Raw genomic sequence first — 21080 nt, 5'->3', positions numbered from 1 at the left:
TCATTGTATTATTAGTTTTCTTTAATAAAAACACTATTTGAGCTATGAATTATATTTTTGAGTGTGTTTTTATCATGTGGAGCTAGAACCCATCACTGAGACGACGGAGGAAGTTTTTTTTCACCCATGTGGTAATTAAATTAATTCTTTTATAACTATTTTCATAGAATTTAATTGTTTTATGATTTCTATTAATTATTTGTTATTTTGTCTGATGTCGCATGCTTAGTTTTAATTACTTTTGATGCCTCATGCTCACAACTTACAACTAATGCTTTATGAAATCTACTTTGGAAAAGAAAAGAGTTAATATTTCTTTTATTTTGAGCTATAATTACCTAGGATTAATTTCTGAACCACTTGAATATGAAAAACAATGAAATCCTGATTCCCAGTAAATTCTTCATCCTGTGACGTATTTTGTATATATATTTTCTTATTTTTAGTATTTTCATATTTAAGTCTAGAATAAATCTCAACAAAGTCCGAGTGAACGACAAACCTTATTACCACTATTTAAAAATTAGATCAACGTCCTCTACCTTTACCATAACCACCAGTCTTCCTTCTTCTGTCTGTTGAACGACCTCTTGCAAGAAGCACATCATTATTAGCTTCACTTGCAAGGTATTCACGTTCCATATTCCTGAACTCATCACTACGCAACGCTGTAGTTACCTCAGCGTATGTTATCTTATCCTTGTCGTGCATTAATGCTTTAATCACGGGTTCATACTTTTCAGGAAGAGAGTTTATCAGACACAAAGCTTGTTCCTCGTCGTCGATTATCTCATCGTAGTTAATCAACTCAGCAAAAGATATTTATTATATGAATCTAGGTGCTCGATTAGGGTTGCACCTCTCTTCATGTTATAGCGATACAAATTCCTTTTAAGATGTATCCTATTGGCCACGTTCTTCATAAGGTATTCCTTCTCTAGCTTTTCCCAGAGATCCTTAGCTGAAGTCTCGTGATGATAATTAACTTTTACTGTAGTTTCTAAACACCCTGGTATCGAAGCAAGACATAATTTATTCATATTATTCCAATGTTTTTCATACATCTCCACTGGCTGACCTTCTAGAGCTTCTTCTAGGTCAAGATGAACAAGATCATCCATTACGTCCGTTCTCCATAAACCAAAGTTATTGGTTCCTGTAAACTTTTCTACTTTGAGTTGTGATATATGTGAATGAAGTATTTCTTCTTTTGTTTCTTTATCTTTATTTGTGGAATCCGAATGTTCTCCTAAAAGATTTTTCGGATCTTCGTCCCCGTCAACCATTGTTCACAAACAACTAAATATACATAAAAAACAGAAACTTTGAGATTTGTATTACCTCAATCAATCTCCAAAAAAAAATACCTTCACTTCAACTGCAATTCGAGTACTCGTATCTAAGAGCGTCTCCTTGCTCTGATACCAATTGTTGCGTCAAAGCCTGCGGAAGCGTTTAGGTTTGCACTACTATGAGGTAGCTCAATATCGCCAAGAACACAATCACACACACAAGAAGAACAAGTAATTAATGAGGTTGAATCCTCCGGAAGGAATAACAATTTTATATATCACCGTATAGGTTGGAATATACAAATATCAAGCAGAGAAGAAAGAAACTCTTACTAGTTCTGATGTGTATTCTCTAGTTCTCTCTATGGATATTTATACACATCAATAGGAGTGGACACATTCCTTAACAAGGATTACTTTCCTACAAGTATGTGGTTTCCTAACTTAGCTCTAAGAGACAAACCTCTTAAGATTCTATACTTAGGACACAAGTACTTGGTTTCCTTAACCAACTAGATTTCCTAATCTAGTCCTTGACCATCCTACCAACACATTATACTTCATATCACCATCATACACCTCCATCACATACTAACTTCAATTCTTGATAGATTCATATAGTTGGTGGTTGCATGTGCGGGATTATCTTAGTACCGATAATTTTAATCAATAATGAACATACCCAATTAAATATTTCAAAAAAAAACACCCTTATAGAGATTCAAAATATTTATACATCCATTAATGGTTTTTAGCCAAAAAAAAAACAACAAGAACCCTAATCATGAGACTATCATGTTATCAGCAACTTTCAAGCACACAAAGCATGTAGTTTCAAGCACGAAAAACACATCAAACCAATAGCTCATGATACCAATATCATAGATTATACGATTAAATAGGAAGCGGGTATCGGGAAATACCTTGTTGTTGAACTCGGAAAAGAAAGAACAAGGAACAGAAGCAACAGCAACAACAACGTTTTCAACTCGACGATCAGCAGGTACTATAATCTCCAAAGAAGAACACAAACTTGATTCACAGGATAAAAACTTAAAACCTTTTCTCATGATGGTAACTCTCTTTAGGGTTAGAGTTACCACTTTTCTAATGGTAAACTTATGTGTGATATCGATGGGAATCACTTACTTTTACACATATGCTAGAGATGTTTATATAGGGTCCAAACCCTAAAGGAATATGGAACTCTACCGGAATTTCCACATACAATATGGGAGACCATATTCGGATCCAACCCGAATATCAAATAAAATATTTTTGGATATTCATAAAAACGTAGGCATTTTTTTAAGTGCATTTTTACACATGGGCGTTTTCTTAATATCTCCTAAATTCTAACTATGAGTGTAAGGAAAAACAAGTTTATGCATGCTCAAAATTCTGTTTTGCAAATACAGGCACGCAATCGGGCTATACGACTGCACCTATAAACCAATTGTTGAGGTTCCATCACGGAATCGGTTTATATGAGGGTCAGTATAATCCGATTCCTTACGCCTTAGAAATGTTGTTTTTATGTATCTTTTTCTAGTAAGACTCGGATTACATGGGAATCTATATAAATCGATTATTATCGGCAAAAACTCAAATTTTTGGCAGGCGCACAATCGGTTTTTGTGCCATACATAAAGACCGATTTTTTTGGGCATAAAAACAAAATCGGTTTTTATGGACATTCTAGAAGAACGATTGTGCCAAATTATTTCACTTTTTCAAAAAAACTAGTCGTTGGGGTCTTTCTCTATATATAGAGACCTCATCCTTGGACCCAATTTGCCTCAAAATTGCTCATTGTATTCCCTCTTACTCCATATACTCCAGAAGTACTCATTCCATAGCTCCACATACAAGAAATGGTATTGTTTGACTCCTCTGAAGATTTGTAAATCACCAAAGCATGGTACGCCGAAAGTCGAGTTGTGGATCACTCCTCGTCCGAGAGCTCTTGGGAGAATATATATAACAAATTTAGGCAAGATTATGGGAACCCGAATAGAGGAAGTCTTCAACAAATCCATGATAGGTATCAAGTCATCCTAGATAGGATTGTTGCTTTTATAGTTATCCAACAACGAATTCTGAGCACTAGCCACTTTAGCATGTCCTTTCAACAATTTGTAAGTATTTTTATGATTTATTCTACATAATGTACTTCTATAAATTTGTAACTAACAAAGTAAGTTTGTGTTTGTGTTTTTGTAGCATGAAGCCGTGAAAGCGCGCTAATTGGAAGAAAAGAGGAAGCATTCACATTTGATGAAATCTATCACTTCATGGTATCCAAAATTTCGGAGTACGACCCAGACTTTATTATGGTGGGTAAATCGGACTCGGACTCTTTGGACGAAGATTGATAGTTTTAGGAGTTTTTGTGTAGATTAAGTAGGTTGATCTCTATGTAAATCCTCACGAGACTATAACTCGTCCATTAGGGTTACCTAGGGTTCAAAGGATTAATGCACACGCAAAGTGCATCCGTGATTCCTGCGAAAAGGAATAGATTTGAAATGAATGAAAGAAAAAAAATTCTTACGAAAACATAATAACCGGTTTATATATTACAACATAAAAATCCAATTAAGGGAATCGTATTTTATCTTCGCATACGTGAAACGATTCTTGGTGTCCTTCTTGAATACCAAAACACCAACACAGAATCGATTTACGAGTGCATGAACGTAATCCAATTCTAGGTAGTGTTTTCGAAAAAATATTAAAATATTTCAGTTGTTTTATGTTTCGAAGATTGATTAACATTAGTTGATCTCTCGTGTAACACAGTTAATTAACGCTCAAAATGACTAATTAATACTAATGAATCAGGGATAAAATGGGTAGAAAAACACAGTTGGTTAAGGGGTTTTGGGAAATTACTTTTTTTTATCTTTTATTAACATGCCCCAAATAAATGCCCTGTTCCCAAATTAGGAAGGTTATACACGGTTGCTCAAAACTTATTAAAGAGTAATCCTTAATTGTTAAATGCAAGACTATTCTCAAAAGATGGGAGAAGGTATAAAGTTACAGACGACTTGCTTTTGCTTATCACCAGCTAGCAATTGCCAAGAGAAAGAGTATCAAAAACATGAGTTGGAAACACAAAATGCCATCCGAGAAAAACATTCTCTGGTGATGGGGTTTTAAACTACTTCAGTAGTAATTAGTTTTTGTCAATTATAGATTCTTTGTGATCCTATTTTTTAAATTGTGGTGCAAATTAATGCTTTAAGTTGTTGAATTATTGATGTTAATCTTAAAACTACTTCGTAAGTACTAGGTACGCCGTAGATTGGCGATGGTAGTAACTGATTGAATTGTCTGTGAGTCTCTATAATCTCCCCTTGAAGAAAGAAAACTCGAGACATGAAGAAGTACTCTTGGCTTTGGGTTTGGTTATGTATCTCAGTGATTCTTAACCTGTTACTTGCGAGTTATGTGCTTATTAGTGATGATGATAAGCAACACGAGTTGAGTTGGACAAGAAAAGCAGCAAAACAGGCTGAAGATGTAGCTTCGGTTTTTTGTTCTGGTCATGGCCGTGCTTTTTTAGATGGTGAAATATTATCAAGTACTACTAATCATTGTTGGATAACTTCAACATAGAAGTCACTAACAAGCTTGTTAGGACAAAAATTAAGAAATTGATGTAATCCTAAGGGAATTAGAAGTCATCTAGTTCTAAGAAAAGGAAAGACATGTAATAAGGTAATAGGACTAGGAAAAGGAATTCATAGTTCTATATATATATGATCACCAAAGTTGTGGTTGATCATATAAGCAAGATTAGAGCTTGTGTTTAGTTTTGAGAGATTTTCTAAACATCAATAAAAAGAGTTGTCTTTATATAAGCTAAGTTTCATCTTGCAGTTGCCATTAATCATTTGGAAGGAGCAACCGAAGGAACTAACAATAATCCGCGGCTTCCAAGTTGTGAGTGCAACTCTTGCTATTATGTCTCTGATTGCTCACAATTCTCTGCTGATTGTCCTGCTAATGCTGATAGGTAATATCTCTCTATACCCGCCGATTTCGATTGTTTCTTCAATGTGTTTTCTTGCTGATAATATATCACTATTGGTGGTTGCTGGATTCTCCAATGAATAGCGCTTTAACTATGAAGTGTAAAAAATTTATGCAGTGGGGATCCATTGTTTTTGGAGCCATTTTGGATAAAACATGCTGAAACTAGTGCGGTCATGGTATCTGGGTGGCACCGCATGTCTTACAAATTCGGATACGAGAATGGTACTTTCATTTCAAAGAAGCTCGAAAGGCATATTCAAAAATTGCATGCAATGGTTGGAAACGCAAATGGCACCGGGAAGTTCATGGTTTTTGGTGCTGGATCCACGCAGCTGCTCAATGCAGCAATTTAACTTTCCCCTCAGGATCCACCCTCACCCACCAGGATTGTTGAATCAATCCCCTTTTTTCCGGTATGCAGCTAGTCGAGTATTCATTTTCTCTAGTTCTTGTATGATTTGTATTCTTGTATTCCTACTTGAATATGAATAATAAAAAATGAAAAATGTGCTAAGATTTCTGATTTGGATGATTATCCAGGTCTACAAGTCCCAAACAGAATTCTACAACTCTAAGAACTTCGAATGGGAAGGAGATACAGCTGTGTGGAAGAACAAATCGTTGCCGCTGTCAGTAAATTTCATCGAATTTGTAACTTCTCCAAACAATCCAGATGGTAAACTGAAAGATCCAGTTCTTCTTCAAGGCCCATCTGTTAAAACAATTAATGATCACGCTTATTATTGGCCTCATTATACTGCTATCCCAGCTCATGCAAACGAAGACCTGATGATCTTTACACTGTCTAAGCTAACTGGTCATGGAAGCAGCAGATTCGGGTAAATATTTCACTTATCGCACTTTATTAATTCGAAGTAAATTGAGTTTCGTTAGCAAAAACTTAAAGATATCTCCAGTGACATAGTAGCTAGTCGGACGTTTTAAATGCGATCAGTTGATAGAATTCAGTATGTATCTATACGAAACAGGTAGGCATTAATAAAGGATCAAGTCGTGTACGAAAATTTCCTGAACTACATGCTCTTGAACAGTATGGGTGTTTCTCGTGATGCCCAATTGAGAGCTTTGGAGCTTCTAAAAGTACTACTCGGAGACGGGAAAGAGTTCTTTGAGTTCGGACATAGAACAACAAGGAGTCGATGGGAAAGCTTAAACAAAGTCATATCTGAATCGAAACGTTTCTCCCTTCAGAAACTCATCCTGGATATTCCACGTATTTCCAAAATATCACCGCTCCTTCTCCAGGTTAGGCTCGAGCTCTGTAAATACACACTATTTGCAAGTTCATAAGACTTGCTGATGGAAACAAACTTGTACTCAAGAAATAATAATGATGCTGCGCAGATTATGCATGGATCAAGTGTGAGAAAGAAGAGGATGAAAATTGCTACGAAGTACTGCTAAGAAATGGTGGTATAATCGGTAGAAGCGGAAGCTTTTTCAGAGCTGAAAATCGTTATGTACGTTTAAGCCTTATCAAGAGTCAAGATGACTTTGATTGGCTACTTGAACGCATGAAGGCCCTGGTTTCTCAAGAACAAGTACACGAACAATACAACGTCAAAGTGGCATAGCTAGCATAAGAATACAAGCAAGGTTTGGGGCAGTAAGTATTACAAGAATATCGTTGAGAGATTACTATGTGAAAAGCAGAATTTTCTCAGACATGAACAGTGAATTAAATGTTCCATTATATAAACAGTTATTTTGTATTTGTATTCCATTAAAGTGACCATTTCCATCACATGACCTTAAAAATGTCGATATTCATTTTGGTGTCGCAGTCAAATAGTTTACTTTGCTTGACATCGTCGACCGTTCATGAAAATAGTAAATATTTCTTGACAAAATAGTTAAAATTTCTACTGAGCATGCTTAAAAGATTTTAATAATTTATTCTTATGTTTGTTTCATACTATGATTTTTAAAATTTGTCATCTCCAATTTTCCCTTTTTTTATATATAAATCACCGAGACTTTATAAAAATCACCCGGAAAGTCACCAAAATCTATCAACTACCAGAGAGTCTTCCAAAATTTCTTACATACAAAGTCTTTTGATATCTATATGAATCACATTTGACTAAAACTCTATTAAGGATGATTATGTTCTCCGCTAAACTTTTAACTCATAGTGCGCGCGACTGCTAACTCATATGCATCTCGGAAACGCGGTTTGATTCCCTGTTCGATCGCTTAATAATTATGCATCTGTGTGGACGTCGCTTGATTCCCTGATGGAGCACTTGTTTATTACTTCTTCCTAATCGTATGTTTTGGTTTTGTACTATAATGTACTTAATGCTTAAATAAGTTTTATCAAGGAATTTTTTTAATATACACCCGTTATTTTAGGTATTACTAAACTACACCCATTATCCTTTAAGGATAGGATCCGTTGATATGGTTATATTGACATAATCTTCACATTTTATGACCATTTTTCTACTGAGGCCAACCAATAATGAATTTGAAGTTAATTTTTTGGTGACAAGTTCTTCTTATAAGTCTCTACATTCCTACCAGAAATGAGCGTATTCCGAAATACGAAACTTCACCGTCCACAAATTTTAATTTCAACCGTTAATCTTCAACGGCTGATATTCAAAATCGTAAATGGTTGCTTTATACATCTCGGAATGTCTCATTTGTAGTAGGAATGTAGAGACTTATAAGAAGAACATGTCACCAAACAATTAGTTTCAAATTCATTGTCGATTGGGCTCAATAGAAAAAATGACGCTAAAAATGTAAAGATTATGTTAATATAACCATGTCAACGGATCCCACTGATATTTAAATCGTTAAGTCCCACTATATTAAGATCTACCCATACATCTGCCAGAACTTATGAATGATGGAGATTTATTTAAACTACAAAATTACTGCTTTACCCTAATTGAGAAATAAAATGGTCCTAAACAAGATTAGATCTCATTTTGTTTCATTTCACCTCTTTTTTTCGGCTGGACTCATCTCAAGAAATATTAGAGAAGGGGCTTTAGGAATTCAGTTGTTGCAAACGGACGATGGGTAATTGGGGGTTCCTAATTTTCATAATTCTTCCCAACTTAATGATTTTATCTATTTACGTTCTCAAATAAATCAGTAGATGTAATTGCACACAAGGTATTTGATGAATTAAATGACATTGCTTCTAGTATTAGCTTAGGCAATTTGAAGTGGATTTTTATTTTCTTTAAGCAAACTTATGTAGCAGGGATATGAAATCAGTTGCAAGCTAGGTACAATTACTGATTAGCAATGGTGTAGAGTAATCAGTAAGGCACTGTACTCAACTTATACCTCCTAACAACATTACCTCTTCAATCAGTTACACAAATTTACTTCCTCTCCAATACATCTATGTTTATTCTTGATAAGTTGTATTTTTTTTCTATGCTATACATGTGCATTTATACTAGGGCTGTCAATGGGTCCGGGTCCTGCCGGGTATCACTGGACCCGGACCCAGACCATACTTATAAAAATCGGGTCCGGTTCTTAACGGTTCCGGGTCCGGTTCCTAAATTAGTGGACCCAGAACCGGACCCGTTTAAAACCCCGTGTACTCATCAGTTCCGAATACCCGTTGGGTATTAAGAAAACACACATAAAAGTCCAAAAACATGATATATTTCTCCTTTTTGGTTTGAATCAATATAATTTTTATAAAAATTTGTTATTATTTCTTTATTAATGTACTAAATAAAGATTAAATGTAAGAAAAAAATGAAAAATGATAAAAAATTTCAAAGCCAAACTAGCAAAATACTTGTAATTTTGTTAAAAAGAGGGATAAAAGAATGAATAACCCGGTACCCGTTCGGACCCGTCAAGATTCGGGTCCAATCGGGTAATTACCCATCGGGTCCTAATTTGTTAACAAATCCAATTTTAGGACCCGGAACCGAACCCTATTCGTATGAGTCCGGGTCCGCTTCTGGGTAATGGATACCCATTGACAACCCTAATTTATAGGAACGGGACATGAGGACAACGCAGACCAGAGCGAGATGCCAATCCATAAGGGTTTTTCAGACTTTTTCATGCGTCGACATGGGGACATGGGGACAGCTGTACGAGAGAAGTACACATAACACCTGTTAGTTGTTTTATTAGACAAACGGATGGAATTTTCGTATCAGGTGTATTTTAGAAATATTGTGAAAACGGGTGTATTTTAGAAAATACATTATCAAATGGGTGTATATGAGAAAAAAACCTCCCTTTTTTGTTCTTTGTTTTTTTTCCTTTTTTTAATTGGTTTGAATTATTGATGTTAGTCTTCACTTAAGAGACTTTGAGAGCTGGTTTTGGATTGGATCTAATCCTATTATACGTAAGTAACTAGTGTCGGATGCTTTTTAGGCAAGATATCGTTCCAATGCACAACTAGCCAGTAATTTCAACTTTTCTTTTACTGCAGAATCATCTAAGGATTATTTAAAATTTGCGTCTCATTAAATGATACATCTTTTTGATACCGGTCATCGGGTTGAACAGATTTGACTGGCAACAAGTAGATCATTATTTAATTTCTTGACTCCCAACAAATTCTCCTACAATCACTGGAGTCCTGGACACTTCCTAGACAACAAGTTGATCATTATTCATTAATCATGGCCGCCAAGTGTAGTATGTTTCATCTTTAAGTACCATACAGCGAGGACAGACTATATCATTCATTAGATTTATGTATTAAAATGTACATTAATTAATCTTCAATTGGGAGATTAATATTAATAATACACATTAACCTTTTCATAACCCAAAAGGTCGGCCATTCTTGACTGTGCTGTATTGTGCTGTTTTCGTCCAACTTCTTGATCTGATAATTTAATATACCAGCAACAACTTCACTAATCAGTACTATAATCATTAAGTCTTTATCGATCTTCCGTCTCAGTTTCGGTAGTATACGACGAATACACATTATATGCATATATATAAATTTTCTTGTCTTTAAAGATCACCTTGGTTGAAGCAAGGGAAAAGTTATGGCAATTCATGGTGCAAATAGAGAGGTCTGTATAAGTCTTATATCACCTTTTTCATGTCAATGTCCGCCCGTTCAGAAAAAAGCTTCTAACTATAGTAATTTACTACCAATTATAATATCAGGGAAAGCTTACAGCAACGGTAGTATGCTGGATTCTAGGAAATGGATGTCTTTTCCCATGGTATAGTATGGTAACATCTTTTGATTACTTCGGCGATATTTTCCCGGTAAACAACTTTCTCTCTTTACAATTTTCTTACATACTGTTAGGTTGTGTAAATCACTGATTTACTCCTGAGAGGCAACCTCAATGGGATTGAAGTGTAAGTTTCCCCCAGTTGTGCATATAATATTCAGCTCCATCCCTGTGAATATTTAATATTCCAATTGGATAATGATCAATTTTCTCTCTACTTGGGTTTCTTTCGTGGCATAGAAATACCATCCTGGGAGGATTCTCCCACTGGTTTGTCAACCTTTTGCACTTGGAACTTTTGCAATTTTAACATATAACGTGGCGAAGATAAACACAAGAAGAAGGAACCTACTTGGTTATTTCATTTTTTTCATAGGATCCTTGATGGTTCCGGTTGTAAGTATCCATTTTGTGCTAGATTTAACATGCCCGTGTGCGGCAGAATATTATCTTTGATTTATACATACTGATTCAACTTTCCTTTGTATTTAGTTGGACATAGCTACATCAGGGGAAGGGGGTATTGGAACCTATATTGGTGTTTGTTTGATTAGCAGCGCTTATGGAGTTGCTAATGCACTTGTTGAAGGTGGACTGGTCGGAGACCTTTCGTTGATGTGCCCTGAGTTTATGCAAGTAAGGGATTTATCTTGCTCACGCAGTTTTCATGGGTAAAAGTAAAACTCAATTTGTACTTCATCTAATGTTTTTTTTGTTCATTATAGTCCTTCTTGGTAGGTTTGTCTTTTGCTGGTGCTCTAACTTCTGCATTGAGATTAATAACAAAAGTAGCTTTTGAAAATTCAAAAAATGGTCTTCGCAAGGGAGCTAGTGCGTAAACTTAATCTTTTACCAACATTTCTTTACAATATTGAAAAATTTAAATTACATTTCACAAGACATGTTAACCTCTTAGTAATACTCATGATACTTATAATGTGCACTTATTTAAACATAATGCAGTGATGTTCTTCGCAATCTCTGTATTGTTTGAGCTACTATGCTTACTTCTTTATGCGTATATCTTCCCAAAACTGCCTATTGTTAAGTACTACCGTGCGAAAGCAGCTTCGGAAGGATCTAAAACTGTTTCCGCTGATCTTGTCGCGGGTGGTATACAAACACTTCCAAGCAACCAAGTACTTCCTAGATCTCTACTCTCTACCTCATACTTTCTCATGTTGTCTATTTAAAAATGAGTTTGTAAGAACTGGAGAGAACTTAACTCCTACATTGGAACGTTGGCAGGCTGCAGAAGAGGATCTGAAGTATATGGACCGCCTAAGCAACAAAGAGTTGTTTGTTCAAAACATGGACTTCGCAATTACAGTGTTGCTTATATATGTATTGTCATTCTCCATTTTTCCCGGGTTTTTATCCGAAGATACTGGAAAACACGGCTTGGGCACTTGGTAAGTTCTGAGCTGCCAAGAACATAACAAAATGAATTTTTCTCTAGCACTTTGAAATTGTGATATCGCTTTACTTTCTTCAGCAATCTCTTCTGTATTGTCTGAAATCTTTCAGGTACGGGATTGTTTTGATTGCGACATTTAACATATGGGATCTTATTGGTACTTACATTCCGTTGATCGAGTGCTTGAAGTTGAGATCGCGGAAGGGTCTCCTCATTACGTCTCTTTCTCGCTTTTTACTTATTCCATGTTTTTACTTCACGGTGAAACTTGGTGACCAAGGCTGGATGATCATGCTGACTTCCATTTTAGGATTAACCAGTGGGTACCTCACTGTCCGTGTTCTAACTGTGGCGCCGAAAGGCTACAAGGTTTGTTTCTCTAGCTTGGTTGTGTGATTCCCAGTGGCGGAGTTGGGGCCAAATTAAGAAAAATCCAGATGAATGGGGGTCATACTCTATGATGGATTTACTTTGTAAAAAAAATTGGTGATAACGTCTAACCCCGCTCGTCCATGCCTAATTGTGTCCTAGCCATGCATGCATTATATTTAACGATTTTCTTTTTACTGATCATCCTTTCACAAATAAAAATGAATGCGGATTGGTTTTTGCAGGGTCCGGAACAAAATGCACTTGGGAATTTTCTTGTACTATTTCTCGCCATGGGTATATTTGTAGGGGTAACCCTTGATTGGTTATGGCTCATTGGTAAAGGATGGTGAATATTGTATAAAATTTCATTAGACGAAGAAAATCATTGTATATGTAAGTTTAATCCTTATCAAGAGTCAAGATGACTCCGATTGGCCACTTAAATGCATTACCAATCTAGTTTCTGAAGAACAAATACACGAAGAATATTGTGTCAAAATGGCATAGCTAGTATATGCTAGTACTTCAGGAATATATATGAGAGTTTACTCGAATGTGTGGTAGTACCGGTCATTCTCCAAATCAGATAAAGAGTGAAATTCTTAAATGTGTGTGAATAACAATCAGTCAAAACTCGAAAACGTCGCATCCAACAAACCCCCGGACTTTAATGTGTAAAAATAGCCCCCTGAAAACAAGCTTCCAAAACTGCCACCCCTAAATGAAATATACGAATAACACCCTTTTGAAGTTTTATAGACATTTATACCCTTATTTAGAAAAGGTCTGGACCCTCTTGATTGAGTCATCTACCACCTCGGCAAAAAATTTGGCTGAGTCATCTACCACCTCAGCGTAGATTTCACGGAGACGAATCTCTCGTTAATTCCGTCCTCTTGTTATTTCCGTCACTTTCATCTCCTTCCCTGTCAACTCTTCCCTCATTCTTCCTCTTCAGTTCTCTCTCAGAAAATAAAATTCTCTGCAAGATTGAATTTCATTGATTTCATCCTTAACCCTAGCTCTCCAACCGTTCCCTCACTTTATCTTACTTTTCTCTCAGTTTCATCTCAGATTTAATCCGCTGCAAGATTGAATCTTTCATTGATATGCAGGACAAACAATGAACGATTCACAGCAAAACACCAATACCCTATAACAGAATAACCCTATATTTTTACATACCCAATTCGCCATTTATGAAGAACTAATAAATACGGATTAAAATTAGGTATTTGAAAGAAGAGATTAGGGAAGAAGATTTGGATAAATGGAGAGCCAAGAGAGTGCAGGATAGAAAGATATAACTCCAATTTCAAAACCAGCAAAAGAAGAAAAAAAAGGTATGATTTAGGGTTTAAAATTATTTGTCATCGATCTGAAATTAGGATTCAATTTTGTTGGATATAAAATGAAAGTCGGCAATGTTTAGTTAGGTGTTTAAGATTTAGAATGATATGTTGTTTTCTGAATTTTTATTTGGTTAATTGAAGATGAGATTTTGTCTTTAGATTTTTGGGGTTTGTGAAACTGAATCTTAGTTCGTTTATTTTTATGTTAGTTTCTGGTATTACCATAGATTATCATTTTGGTATTATGGTGCTACAACATTCTTAAAATTATCATTTTCTGGTTTTGTGATAAGATGTGTAAATGATGCTTCAGTTGTGCTTATTGTAGGATGTTTATGCTATTTATGAGTTTGTCTAACTCACACTTTGCACTTTGTAAATATTCACTTGTTGTTTATTATTTGGGCAAAGTCATAGAATGGGTGTTTTATAGTTATGAATAATCAGACGGACTTTATGACATTTCGCTGCAGATATGAGTGGAATTTACTATATTGCAGAGAAATGGAAATGAAATAGTTCCTCTTTTTTGTATCTGGATTTGGTACTTGCGATTTTGGTTCTTGTAAGGCTGAGAATAAACTAGTAAACCAGCATCTAATGAGAAAAATGATCCATAAAATTCATGTCTGTGAAATTGATCTTCTGTTGTTGCTTAGAGTGAGGTTGCGGGAAAATCCGACTAGATAGTGTAAGTACTTATGCCGGATATCTTGCACGGGAATCTTACTAGATCATACTTGCATATCAACAACATTTTTCCCATGTTAAACTATTTTAGTAGAAACTTCAACATAAAGAATCAGAAAAATGAGACAACGAATGTATACTGAATGTAAACATATATCTGTCAGATGTGATGCAAAGAATTTGTAATTTATGAATATATGGTATGCAAGTCTCACTCTACATCTTATTGTGTTCAACCTCTTCTACTATATAATTACCATGAAATAAAAGTTAGTAGACCCTCTCCCTTGATATACCTCTCTCTTTCTGTTCTATGATCATCCTAATTCTGGAGTACACCTCTTTGATGTCTGGATACCAATTCAATTCATTGCACCTCTGCGACATGATTACGGATAGAATGAGACTGTTTAGCGTTTTCATTAGTCAGCAGCCACCAGGGCAGGTGTCCTAGACTCCCTAAGTAACTCAGCTCTGCTTAGGGTAAGGAAGACAATCACATTTGTTTCCTCTCATCACCCTAAGTTTCTACTTCACAGATGCTTTTTAGTTCAACATAACAAGAAAAATGAACTCATTGTTGTGTGCAGTTCTAACTCTAAATGAGTTTAGTCTTACTAAGGTTACGTGTCTATATATCATTATGATCTACGATTTTCATCTTCATAAATGCACATTGTCTAACTTAAAAGGAAAATGTGCCATACTTCATATGCAGCAAAGAGAGAGCATTCCTTAGTGTTTAATTCCGAGCATCATTTAGGACTGGCAGGGGAACCCATTAGCAGTAAATGTTGTTTATGGTGTCTCCAAACCCGTCTGATCTTCATCATTGTTCTTGAGTTGCAGGGAATAGAAGCGCCTCCTATTTATAGTAGAGTAAATCACCGATGCTGCATTTAAACTCTTTTTAATTGCTTAGATCTGGCAGACCACAAGACCCTGTTTAATTTATGTGCTTTACTTGCAATAAGTGTTTTGAATGATCACTAACATGCCTGGTGTCATCGAACAATAAATGAGTCACTTGCAAGACAAGAATTGACCCATTTATCGGGTTATCAGATCAGAAATGTCCTGTTCTCCTATCTAGTTATCTATAGAAGTAGTGTGGTAATGCTCAATTTATGGATAAAATTGGAAACATTGCTACCTTAATCATGGGTTCTGTAATGTAGTCAACTGTGTGGACGAGTTTGAAAGGTAATTTTGGATATTCGTAGTGCAATTTAGTCTTCATTAAGTTGTAGTTTGTAATTTGATGATGGTAAATAAGTAAGTGCAACAAATTATGATTCTTGTGTAACTTAAAACACTGGCGTGTACCTATCTTTAAAATTTGATGCATAAGTGGTTCCTACTGTTATAATTTAAGATGGCATTTATTTGGCTTGTTGAGTGTGAAGGCTTTATCCTTACACTTCCGTACCAATTGATGCTCAAAGTAAAAACTAGTAAAAACCGTAGGGATGTGATATCCACAGATAACGCGTTTAATTTAGTCGCCTTTTCTTTCTTAGTTTGTTTTGGTAATTAGAGCTTTCAGATTATTTATGTTGGTGCTCGTATGTGTGTGTTGCACATAGTTTTAGGTAGATAGGAACTTAGTTTTACTTAATCACTATAACTTTGTGTCGGGAGTTTACTTTGAGTAACTAAATAATCTCGATTATAATATGTTTGTAGGTTCTAAATTATGGGTGCAGGACAGAAGAAGAAGAAGTGTTCTAAAAAAGTGAAATTTGCTGATCATATGGAGAAAATTATATCACCGAATGCCACTGTGGAGGACAAAAGAGTGGTATCTGATGATGGTGTTGAAAGGTAATAGGTGACATTTAGCCTAATGTGTTGTGTCATGCCAAAAAAATTTTAATTGCTGGAGATTCATTGAAAGCTTTAGGAGAAACGACATGTGATAACAAAAGAAAGAGAGGGTATATTATGTACTGAATTCATTTTTAATCTGCTTCATCATTTAGGAATTTATATCATCGCTTAGTATTTTTACCTCTTCTAATGTCTGTTATACTGTTAGAGTCTTTCATTTCATACATGAATTCATTATTTATTTATTTTTATTCTTAACTCCGATGGTATCGTTGAGCATTCCCTGTCAAATGCTGAAATGTATGCATTAATAGCCTATAAGTTAAATTTGAACAATAACAATAACAATAGTTTAGTTATTTATATATAAAAGAAAGTTAGATGCCTCTATGTGAATCCTATTTTTTCCATGTTGCTGCATTTTTCTTTCTAGGTGTATTTGGTATGAGCCACTTGTAAACGGAAACTAGACCGGTCATTCCTTGGGTCATTTTTACAACTTGAATACTGGTGGTTATTGGATTAGTTGGAATGTACAACTATTTATCTTTTTTTAATGTCTGTGCTTGCCTATCTCGGATACTTAATTCTAAGAACTTGTATGTTGTTATTGGTGTAACTATTTAATTCTATATGTAGGATGTTTATTCACCCTGCCAGGTACCGGGCTTATACCTGCAAAATAACAACATACTCAAGCCCGAAGGTTTTGAAGTGGGTGCCTAACCTGCTGTCTCCTGCTGAGCAAGAGAAATTTATGTCAACTGCAATTGGCTTCTTACTGCACCTGCCCATGCAAACGTGGTCTAGTTCCTTATTTCACTTCTTATTGGCTAGTCAGATCTCCACGGGTGATGAAGGTGATAAGGGTAACCGTGAAGAAATGTGCGTAATGGTTTGTGGAAAGGAATTCTCCTTCGGAAAGAAAGAGTTCGCATTGATTTCGGGGCTTAGTTTTAGGAAGTCGAACCATAATTTTTCTCGTCCCGACACGAAAGTAGCGGCAAGAAAATTACTATTAATTGGAAAATATGAAAACTCCTATGCAGAGGGTAAGTCCCAAGAATAGGACAAGAAGACTTTTTGACTAATTACAATTAGTCAAAAGCAGAAAAATGAATTCTTTTTTGTTTTTGGTTAAACATGAGATGAGAGGTGAACATGGGAGGCACCAACTATATTTAGTTGGCATTAAATTCTATATATGTTTGCCAACATAAGTATAAATGGACAACATTTTCATCTTCGATTGTGATTAGGATAAAGAAAATCACACGTTATTAGGTACTTTTGGTTAATAAATATCTCAAACCATCCGAAAAATGGCAGGAGCATCTCAGCAGTCCGACGTAACTTCACTTAACTCAACTGCCCGAACAAGTTTATTATTTTGTATTGAAAGTGCTTTTTATTAGGTATGATAGAAGTGTTTTTTTACCCTGAGGAAGAAAACATGACTAAAACCACTAAACTAATGATGCCGCCTAAACTATTTCAAACAAACATAACAAGGTAAGCTATGTTAGCAATCAAAATCACTCCATTTTTAAGCCTTGAGAAAACGTTTGCTGTTAGCATAATGCCCCGTCTGGTGACACCTTGAACAACCTCTTTTCTTTCTAGGTTTTTCAATGGCAGCCCTTTTCCTCTTGGTGTTCCGACGACCAACTTCCGGTGTAATTTTTGGAGGAAGCACCACCCGCCCTTATCATTATGGCGACGACAAATTTGCAACTGCATTTCACAAAACATAACATACTATCAGTTATAAGATCATCCTGTATCATGAACCCTACATAAATTAAGTAACCAAACCAAAAAATTAAAGATAACTCATACCTTATTTCACTGTAAACTATATAAATAAACATGGATTCGAATCCCCAATACATATTTAAGAACCCTAACTTTGAGTTTGAAATTGAAATTAACCCAAATTTAATTAACCCTAACTTTGAGTTTGAATTTGAAAGAGCTAAAAGTTAAGCTCACATATAGATCCTTCCTTCTCTATCTCAGTTGGATGATTAGCTTCCATGGTGTAGAAGCTGCCATGAAAGAGAAAAAAAGGATGAAATAAGAAGAAGAAGAAGGAAAAAGAAGAAGTAGATGGGTGGGTTATGTAAGGAAAAAAGGGGTATAACGGGGGTGTAAGGAAGGTGAAGTGTTAGGTCCCGTCAAACGGTAGGGTCCCGACTTAGAGGGTCTTGACCCTAGTAAAAATATTATCACTTCGTCATCCCCGTTGTTACCTACATGGGACCTACGTGGTCGAGTTGAGAAAGGTCTTTAGCGTAGGGTCCCGACTTATAAGTAAAAATGTCCTCACCTCGTTTGTTCTACTTGTCATCTACATGGCGCCTAGGTGGCCAAGTTAAAAGGTCCTTAAACTAAGGTCCTGACCTACTTCTAAGGGTCCAGATCTTTCAAATCTTATTTAATTCCATTAACAAGATTATTTTATTAATAATCCAAGAATCCAGTATAGGGTCCAGTTAAAGGGTCCTGGAACTTGACAACAAAATATTAACAAAAATTATCTTATTTTAATATTTTTTTCTATTAGAAAACTAGAGTGGATCCAAAAAGGTCATGTCCGGAGTCCAGACCCTGTCTAGGGACCCTAAACACTTAAATACCATTAAAATATGTGATTTCCAAATTTTCAATTCAAAAAAATAAGATTTTTTAAAAATATGTTAGGGTCCAGTAGAGTGTCCTGACCTTTTCATCAGGACCTTTACACCGAAAACCACACAGAAAAACACTTACTTTAAATTTTGAAAGTTAAAAATAATATTAAACAACTAAGGGTCCTCTAATATCAGGGGCACAAATGTCATACAGTGACACTTTTAATAGATTCGGGATTAGGGTGGCACTTTTGGAAACACATTTCCAAAAATGGCATTTTTTAGAATTGAGCCACAAAACCGGGTCATATATGGTGGAAAAAATCACCTTATTATAAGCATTTCCTAGTAATTAGCATTATCCAAAATAAACCTTATCTAATCTTATCCACTAACTTTAATCTCTATCTTTAACCATTTCCCTCTATAAGAACTCCTCCAAGAACCTCAACCATGAACACTCTTTCCCTACTACTAACTCAAACTTTTTATTATCGTTACTAATTGTTTCCCGGTCTCTGGTGGATCGGTTTTCCACTAATCCGTCGTATAACTTCATCGTTGTTATGGGTCTTCTCGAAAACCTTTGGGATGATATCCTAGCTGGTCCTAAGCCTGGAAAAGGCCTGAAAAAGTTGCGCCGGTATGATTCCGGTCCTTTGCCATCATCTCAAGATGTCCCAGTCTCTCGTTCCATCACCATACTCAAAAGTAACTGCTCCAACATCCGCGTCTCTTCAGCTGATTCTTCTTCCTCCGGTCCTTCTTCTCCGGCTGGGTCTAGTACCCCTGGCTCCCCTCTCCCACGTACGTATATATGCTAGCCATTGAAGAAAAGTGTACATTTTTCTTTGGTTGTTGCTTATTGTACGTGGTGTAACATTTTTTGTGTGTGATTGTAGCATGGACGCCAAGGCGAGACACGAAGAAGTTAATGAGGATGAAATCAACATCGGCAGCATTAGAACGTGCAGAACCCAGAAGCCCTACGGTTTATGATTGGGTCGTGATAAGTGCTATTGATCGATAAACAATAAGTGCTATTGATCGATAAACAACAACGAAACTGAAAAGATTTTGCTAAAGAATTGGAAATAAATTTTTGTAAATATAAATAATATGCGAATAACTACTAATTTCAAGTCCTATTAACGCAGTAAGTAATTAACCCGTCGGTGCCTATATTTTTCTACCATTAGCTGAAAAATTGAAGCTTCAGAATGATGCAGATATGGATGATCCTTGGCAAAGAGCTATGGTATTGTATCTTATTATCTCTGTATATAAGTGATTGTAGGTATTTGGCGGTGTAATCATGTATATATATTTGCTAATTGGCTGTACATTGCTTTTTGGCTATACATCTTCGGGTGTATGTGGTTTGCTAATAAAAATATATTGTTTTACCTTTGCTGTTTTATCATATCAATAGAGTTCATATTGTCGCATCATTTTTCCATTGTCCCTGGTACTAGACAATTCCATAATATATACTTATTGGGTGGTGCATCTACCTGCAGACTTGCATTTACTTGGCCCCGCCCTAAGACCCTAACTGTGAGTTCTCTATGTTTCCTATATGGACGACCACAAATACAGATGCATTATTTGCTTGACAATGACTTAAGAATGCATTACATATGGGATCAAGGAAGCAACTTGGGAAAGGGTACTTACTAGTACTAACACTTATTTGGTCCTAAGAAACTTACAAAAGCTTATTGCATATTCAAACAAACACCAATTCTTCCTCATCTTCATTTGAAGTAGCAACTTTTGCAAGCCTTATACTGTATAACTGTGTCTTTAGGTTTAGGGCTGTGAGAACCAAGTGCTGGTATAAGAAATTCAACCATTCTAAAAAGAATTCACCTTAAACGCTCTTTGAATTTATCTTTGCCTAGTTCCATTCCTGCAAAGATACCTCTAAATAGATCTTTGAGAAAATTGTTGTAATTGATTAGGACGCCTAGAGGCTAGAAGGCTATGAAAAACCCCTTTGAGAGCGTACATGAAGTAATCTAATTGGCATATAGAAACTATTACATAGGAAAACAAATAAGTAAAGAACTTACATAAAAATTACCTGTTTTCAAACCTAACGGGGAAGATCTGAAGAACTCAGGCCAAATCCGGTGGATCTGAAATACAATGGAAAAAATTCGTAGGAACTAGGAAGAATATCTTGACATCCCCAAATAAATTACATAAAAAATGAAAAAATAATAAAA

At 35.6% G+C, this 21080-nt stretch overlaps 3 protein-coding genes and 1 pseudogene across 4 annotated transcripts; all 4 read left to right on the top strand.

The window, feature by feature from the left end:
- The first annotated feature begins 4447 nt into the window (after positions 1–4447).
- LOC113341728 lies at positions 4448–6983 on the top strand (annotated as a pseudogene).
- Positions 6984–10357: 3374 nt separating this feature from the next.
- Positions 10358–12764, top strand: LOC113341756 (equilibrative nucleotide transporter 3-like). Its single transcript, XM_026586513.1, has 9 exons — positions 10358–10384; positions 10482–10586; positions 10796–10951; positions 11048–11191; positions 11281–11386; positions 11519–11694; positions 11774–11967; positions 12083–12341; positions 12587–12764. The coding sequence occupies exons 1-9, from the start codon at positions 10358–10360 to the stop codon at positions 12692–12694; spliced, it is 1275 nt and encodes a 424-aa protein (XP_026442298.1). The 3' UTR covers positions 12695–12764.
- A 504-nt stretch (positions 12765–13268) lies between these two features.
- Positions 13269–17442, top strand: LOC113341722. 2 transcript variants are annotated; one of them, XM_026586478.1, is made up of 3 exons: positions 13269–13687; positions 16073–16210; positions 16877–17442. In XM_026586478.1, the coding sequence occupies exons 2-3, from the start codon at positions 16083–16085 to the stop codon at positions 17283–17285; spliced, it is 537 nt and encodes a 178-aa protein (XP_026442263.1). In that variant the 5' UTR covers positions 13269–13687; positions 16073–16082; the 3' UTR covers positions 17286–17442. The 2 variants fall into 2 exon arrangements, with proteins under 2 accessions (XP_026442263.1, XP_026442262.1); XM_026586477.1 differs by having other exon boundaries at positions 16856–17442.
- Positions 17443–19309: 1867 nt separating this feature from the next.
- LOC113341797 (dormancy-associated protein homolog 4-like) lies at positions 19310–20255 on the top strand. Its single transcript, XM_026586545.1, has 2 exons — positions 19310–19656; positions 19752–20255. Exons 1-2 carry the CDS (start codon positions 19416–19418, stop codon positions 19877–19879), a joined length of 369 nt encoding a protein of 122 aa, XP_026442330.1. The 5' UTR covers positions 19310–19415; the 3' UTR covers positions 19880–20255.
- Positions 20256–21080: the final 825 nt, after the last annotated feature.

Source organism: Papaver somniferum, unplaced genomic scaffold (genome assembly GCF_003573695.1).
Source record: "Papaver somniferum cultivar HN1 unplaced genomic scaffold, ASM357369v1 unplaced-scaffold_31, whole genome shotgun sequence".
Taxonomy (NCBI): domain Eukaryota; kingdom Viridiplantae; phylum Streptophyta; class Magnoliopsida; order Ranunculales; family Papaveraceae; genus Papaver; species Papaver somniferum.
This window is presented reverse-complemented; position numbering and strand designations above follow the sequence as displayed.

Coding starts and splice junctions, on each gene's coding strand:
- LOC113341756 (XM_026586513.1), top strand. CDS start 10,358: ATGGCAATTCATGGTGCAAATAGAGAG. Junction 11,387..11,518: donor TGGTCTTCGCAAGGGAGCTA/GTGCGTAAACTT, acceptor AACATAATGCAG/TGATGTTCTTCGCAATCTCT. Junction 11,695..11,773: donor AAACACTTCCAAGCAACCAA/GTACTTCCTAGA, acceptor AGAACTGGAGAG/AACTTAACTCCTACATTGGA.
- LOC113341722 (XM_026586477.1), top strand. CDS start 16,083: ATGGGTGCAGGACAGAAGAAGAAGAAGTGTTCTAAAAAAGTGAAATTT. Junction 16,211..16,855: donor TCTGATGATGGTGTTGAAAG/GTAATAGGTGAC, acceptor TTCTATATGTAG/GATGTTTATTCACCCTGCCA.
- LOC113341797 (XM_026586545.1), top strand. CDS start 19,416: ATGGGTCTTCTCGAAAACCTTTGGGATGATATCCTAGCTGGTCCTAAG. Junction 19,657..19,751: donor CCCTGGCTCCCCTCTCCCAC/GTACGTATATAT, acceptor GTGTGATTGTAG/CATGGACGCCAAGGCGAGAC.